Here is a 6993-nt window from a genome sequence, read left to right as displayed (position 1 = left end):
AACCTTTTGAAACTAGTATGACCCCTACTGCCATTACATCTAAACTTCAATCAAAACTTACTTCGTCAAGAGTAATCCTGCGACAACTATAAGGTCATTTGCATATTTTCCGTCCTAAAATATAACAGGAAGTGACGTATCATGCAAATTCACCCTGGACACGGCAGTAAATTGTATGGTACGTTTTAAGGCGGGAAACATTTTTTTGTTACGTTATTGTTACCTTGTATCCAAATGAATGGAATTTTCAGATGTTTGGGTTAAAAACATCATGATATAACTAATGTAAATGAAATTCCTAAATAATTTTGAAAACATTTTGTGGCCTAAATAGTATTTATAATACTATAATTTTATAATATCTAAACATAAAACGGGATCAATAGATTCCTGCCAGATGAAACATTAGACTGGGTGGGAGACTGCGCTGCCATTACTGGCTGGAGATCCAGACACAGCAGAGGGAAATCATTGGAGGCAACAGGCGAACTTTTACAGACGCTTCACCCGTCTCGGGCACGGAGATTTGAAATACACTTTCAGAACTTTGGTAAAGTTTACAATATCTCTTCCTATTGTAAAGATAACATGTCATAATCATAGTTTGTTCCGCGACTTCTTCCCGTGTCATGTGATCATCCAGACCACAGAATACGTCTCTTCGTCAACTCACGCGTCCATGCTGGGCCGACACTGGACTCAAATTCAAAATGGATCAGAAGTTCAGACCATCAGAGCCTTAGTCTTCGATGTAGTACAAAACCACGTGTATCACACAGCAATAGTGCAAGGACCCGGATAGATGAAACTGTCATTTGTCTGTACAGCGACTTGTGGAACGAGATGTTTCTGAACTCACAAGCGGTGAAAAAGGTGAATTCTAATTCGCGAATTACTTCAAAAAGTTGAATTTGACATACTTACTTCAAGATACAACCATTTGCCCTTGTCAGCGTCACGCCATCAAGCCACAATTACACCTAGGAATGGGATGATCGTAGAACGCAATGCGAGATATTTCAGCTCTTCCGTTGTCCACCGTCTATTCAAACTGGTTTTCTATTTCATTAGCGGACAATCCTTTGCGCATCTGACGTTCGGAATAAATTCCTGGTAATTAGGCTTATATTCACAAAGTTCAAAACGTTTTTAATGATTAATTTACCTCATATTTGGATTGTCTTGCAGTCGATAAAAATACTTCACATGGGTGTACCACAAAAACACACAGACATCCAAACCGTGCCCTGTGTGCCTGAACATGCATTCAGTTTTGAAAGATCAATATCTTTTACTGAACTAAATGTATGAAGTCCAGTTGACCACTGTGTATTTTTCTGAGTCTTGAAAGTTGTTATGTACGTACAAACATACAGTGATATTTAAGATTGTGTAACCTGTCATACTGTAGTCAAAGACTTCAAAGGGCACTGATACCCTAATGATACTAATGATAGCCAAGAAATCATGACTGGGCCGCAACCTCTGCTGCGAAACACGTAATATAGCGGCAACTGATAATTGGGTCACTTTTAGCTTGATAACAATGTAAGAATCTACATCGAAACGTCGCTCTATTCAATAAACATGAAGTTGTCATCCATAAAGTTGTCTGTTTCATTTTGACTCACCAACTTCTAGAATTGAAACAATTGATAATAAGGGCTTATCCTGACATTGATCAACACACGTAACATACAGTTTTGTCTTGAAATCAATTGGAAAATGCGGACATCTTTGTGAACCGTAATTATTTCAATCATATCCATTTATTTTAGTATAATGAAAACCCCAAACTTATTTAGGGTAGTTTTCATCTCCCGGTGACTAAAAATGTTAGGATTAAAAGAAATGGAATTCAATGTACGGTTTTGTATCTATGGCGTATAATCCTATCCACTCCGGAACTTGATAAAAATCCAGCTACATGTACATGGCGACGCTCTGTAGATAATCGAGTCTGGACCACACAACCCAGTGATCAATAGCATGAGGATCAACCAAGCCAGCGAGCCTGACCACCCGATCACGTTAGTCGCCTCGGGCGACAGGCATGGGTTACTTAAAACCAATTCTAACGTTCAGGGGTGTGCCTCGCATCGAAGAACTTCCCAAAGATGACGCAATGAAATGGAATGATCCTGTTCAACGCTACCACAAATAAATGAAAACAAAATCCAAATATGGTCACTTTAACCCACAAGAGTTATATGAATAATATCGGCCAGTTACCTATCTCGGGGAATGCGTCCACCAATATCCACATCCAGGAACAATATCCCATACTCTTTTGACAAACTACGTGTGCAAGATAATACTGATTAATCAATACATGATCGGCGAATCCTTTGACCGATGCTGCGTTGGAACACAACCGATATTTCCTGTCTTGCGGTGCTTCCACGTGCTTGTTACATCGCATGTGATTTATTTGCCACGTCATCCGAATTTTTAAGGTTCAGTTAAGGCCAACCCCAGACGCGGGAAATGCTAAATAGGAACCTTTGTCAGATAATCTGAGGTGGTGTTACCACTAATTATACCTGTCATACATTCATTAACCGAGCTTCAAGTGAATAATGACAAATAAACCGGTGTAGGTTTATACAGGGAGACTATATGTCGTTTGTTTGTTGTAGAGTATCCCTGGTTTATACCACATGGACGACAACACACACATTGGAGACACAACAATCCCAGTCATCAAACCATGCAGGCATCAGAAATCCTAAAAAACTTAGACTGCTGGGATACTTGATTTCAACCAGACTAGAATCATCAGGTCTATTTCCAAATAACGAGTCAGATGAGCATCCGCCGTTCTTCTTGTCTGCTTGTTTAGACTGAAGAAGTTAATTAGGACGCGCCCTTTGATATGCATGTAAGCATTATCTCAAAGTTTATGTCTGCTGTCTTTATAGACAGTAACCCAGCCTCATGTCAGTTGCGTTCGCCGGCAAATTGTCTCACTTCAGCCCGTGAGACCTTGATGGAAGCGCGAGACTGTCGGGTTCACGACTTAGATCCGTGCCATCATGGGCATGGCCATGAAAAGAAAGACCTGACTACAGAACACAGACAGACAACCCTTTAGGGGAGGGGATGGTTAGTTGTCCGTAACAATAGTATAGCGTGGCTCTATTGTTCTCCATTCTAAAGTCCTCGATTATGTTCGCACCCTACAAGAAATTGTCTTGATTCACAAACTGTATGATTCTGTGTCTCACGAAATGATTTTGAGGCCACTGGAAAGTGTTGTCTTCCTCCAGCGACTACTGCTTTTACTCTTTAGTAAACTGCAAGTCAACTCAAGTTGAGAGGTAGTCACATGCAGGTGCTGACTTTGGGGCCCATTCCTGAATATTTCAGGGCGATTCCTTTAGTCCTTTTCTTTTTCTGTTTGTCTAAATCCTTTAAGCTTTTTGCTTAACAAAGACGATGGTTACCATCCTGGACATCCAGGCCAGGAACACAGCTCCCCAGACACCGTGTATAAATCAGGTTGTAGTGTTGGGGAGTCTTCACACACTCTGGAAAGTTCTTGTTGGTGCACAAGGAAGCCTTACTGGGAGAAGTCCCATTTGCTGAGTGGGTTGCAAGGGCTGTGACCCTGTGTTGACGATGAGTCAAACAAGTCTGACTGAGCCAGGATCACCCGAAACCTCGAGTATGATGATAGTTTGAGACGCTTCCAGGTGGTAACAACATGCGACTCATCCCGCGTGAACAGAAGCGGTGCAAGTTACTCTCCCAAGGAAACACCACATATACCTAATCCGTAGAAACTCTCAGGAGTCCAACGGTAGCCTACAGCTTTAACACTGTCCCAACATGTTTTCTACCGAACACATTCACTCACTCAATAACATCTTCTATGTTACCCGCTGGAAATGCCGAACTGTGGGAAAGCGTTTTGTTACTTCGTGTTAGTAGTGTTTGGGCTGTTGCCTAACTCCGGTACTCCTTATTATGATCCAATACCGGTGCTTCAAACAGTTAAAAAATTAACATTGAAGTGTTCGGTAAGATACATACGTTGTTCACTGGTCCCTCGGGGCATATGGGTTGATGTACCCTCTATGTTGGTCTACGTACCCCTCGGGTACATCAATCCATGTCCCACTCGTGACCAGTGCACGTATTATATTGTAAATTCTGGTTTTACAATGGGGTTACACATTTGGTCTTCATATCCCAACGAGGAATGCTATAATGAAATATCTATGATTTATTCATCTGGTGATATCCATATGGCATTAAACAGAAGGTTGCCAATTGGCCTATTCAAATAAGAGGAACAGGAAGTATATTTGACTGCTTTTATTCAAGAAAGAACGCCTCGATCTCATACAAACCAGGTGGACTTTGAAGTTTAGTGAGATTGGTGTGGCGCTGGACGCTGTCGTGAGGTGCCAGGCTGACAACTCAGTAGCTGCATCCGTTCAAGTAGCTGCTGGTCACAGAGCTACACTTATCACCGTAACCGTGTCTGAAATGGTAGACGTAACTAGGGGAACTGTGTGGTAACTATCTCAACCATGTCAATTATCGTAACTATGTCGGATATGGTAACTTTAGTAACAACAGGGATTATGGTAACAAGTGAGGGATTATGATAACTATGACAACGGCAGTAATGGTGGTTACTATGACAACAGTATTAACTATGGTACCTATAATAACGAAAGTAAGTATGGTAAATATTATAACTTTAGTAATTATATGGTTACTATGACAACGGTGGTAACTGATAACCATCATAACGATAATAATTATTGTAACCGTACTTACTTTGTAATTGTTCTAACTTTAATAACAATGTAACTAATCAACTATTGTGTAATTATAAGAATGATCACTATGGCAACTACGGTTGCTATGGAAACAAGGCTATATCCTTGGATCCTATCTAGGCCAAATGCTGGCACTGAAGATCTTGACCTCATGTTTTAGGTGCAAAACCTCAATCTCTTACTCTTTAATCGATCTATACGTCTAGCATTAATCCACCGCCTAATATATATGGCCCCGATACAAGCCGTGGATTGTTGTGAAGGGTATAGTGTCGCTACACCGCGTGGTCAGTCACACTCACGCGAAGCCCCAACCGTGGTTTTCGCGTCGAAGCTGTTTGATGCAGCGGACGTCATCACTGATGTCGGTGTTCATATAGTCTGAGTTAAAGAGATGAAAACATGTTTTTTATAATAATGGAACCTGTCAGACATGTATCAAATTAGCAGCAACAGAATAACAGCGACAAGAACATTTCCATAGTCCAAAGTGATTACTTCTGAGTGAGTGAGTGTAATTTTACGCCACACTCAGCAATATTCCAGCTATATGGTGGCGGTCTGTAAATAATCGAGTCTGGACCAGACAATCTAGTGGTCAACAGCATGAGCATCGATCTGCGCAATTGGGAATCGATGACATGTGTCAACCTAGTCAGCGAGCCTGACCACCCGATCCCGTTAGTCGCATCTTACGACAAGCATGGGTTACTGAAGGTTCATTCTAACCCGGACCTTCACGGGATTACTACTGAAAGGAGAGTTGGTTATCCTATATGTACTGTATTGTCGTTTCTGTACTGTATTGTCCTATATGTACTGTATTGTCCTATATGTACTGTATTGTCCTATGTGCACTGTATTGTCATATATGCACTGTATTGTCCTATATGCACTGTATTGTCCTATATGCACATCCTTACGACTGTATTGTCCTATGTGTCCCTATATGTACTGTGTATTGTCCTATGTATATTGTACTGTATTGTCCTATTGTGCTATATATGTACTGTGTCCTGTATTGTCTTATGTATATGCACTGTCCTATATGTCCTATATGTATTGTCCTATATGTACTGTATTGTCCTATATGTACTGTATTGTCCTATGTGTCCTATGTGCTGTATTGCACTGTATTGTCCTATGTGCACTGTATTGTCCTATATGTACTGTATACATTGTACTGTATTGTCCTATATGTATATGTGCTATATGTACTGTATTGTCCTGTATTGTCCTATATGCACCAGATATTATACTGCACCATATTATACTGTATCTGTTATGAAGTAGAACTATCATAACTATATATGGCACCACGTGTTCGTTATAAGATCCGCGTATCCTGCTCCACCGGTGGCCCCGTTATAAACACATGCATAGACGAGTCAACTGTTCACCTGAATTAAACATGTTTTTCTGTCAGCTGGGAAATCTAGAGATTTCAGTTATGCCATAAAACGTTGTTAAAGCTTTACTGGAACCCTGAATTTTGTAGACCTAAATAAACAACTTGTGAGCAAGAAATGTCTGTATCTTGAAAACCAACATCATTATCTGTTCGTTCCTGGTGTTCACTATACAATAGTAGTCTAGTGGTTGAAGCGTTTGCTTGTCATGGGGTCGATTCTCCACATGGATACAATGTATGAAGCCCATTTCTGGTGTCCCCCGCCGTAATATTGCTGGAATATTGCTAAAAGCGGTGAAAAACTAAACTCACTCCCACTCACAATTCCAATATAATGTTTTACCGGAGCAAGGGTGTTTGCAGCCATTGCGGGTTTCTCTACCGTCCTGGGGGTCGCAGTTCCAGAAGCTGTTGATCTGGAAGAGTCCGTAGTCGCTGGACTTTCCTCCTGCGTTGATGTTGACTGCCGTCGTATTAAGGCTGGACTCGGCAAACGCCATGCACACCCCTACGGAGTATTGGGAGGAGGTCAGAGGTGTCCATATACTATACTGAATTAATAGTTACCTACGACAATGTAGATCGACGAAGTCCACGAAGACCAACACAGTGTCGATGACAGCCCTGCGCAGACACCACGAAGACCTACACTCAGTCGATGGGACCTACCCAGTCAGGAACCTTATATAGACTCGATCAGGACCTACCCACAGTCGAAAGGAACCTTATATAGACTCGATCAGGACCTACCCACAGTCGAAAGGAACCCTATATAGACTCGATCAGGAC

At 41.3% G+C, this 6993-nt stretch overlaps 1 protein-coding gene across 1 annotated transcript; it reads right to left on the bottom strand.

Annotated features, from left to right (window-relative positions):
- Positions 1-4305: 4305 nt before the first annotated feature.
- LOC124278740 (lysozyme C, milk isozyme-like) lies at positions 4306-6761 on the bottom strand (the record flags this gene model as incomplete). The annotated part of the gene is made up of 3 exons (XM_046714507.1): positions 4306-4489; positions 5096-5174; positions 6548-6761. Coding segments are annotated over 3 exons (357 nt in total), but the record flags the coding sequence as incomplete, so codon positions are not given.
- Positions 6762-6993: the final 232 nt, after the last annotated feature.

This window comes from Haliotis rubra, unplaced genomic scaffold, assembly GCF_003918875.1.
Source record: "Haliotis rubra isolate DU_JTF1 unplaced genomic scaffold, ASM391887v1 Scf241, whole genome shotgun sequence".
NCBI classification, from domain to species: domain Eukaryota; kingdom Metazoa; phylum Mollusca; class Gastropoda; order Lepetellida; family Haliotidae; genus Haliotis; species Haliotis rubra.
Note: the sequence above shows the minus strand (reverse complement) of the source record. Positions and strands in the feature narration are given on the sequence as shown.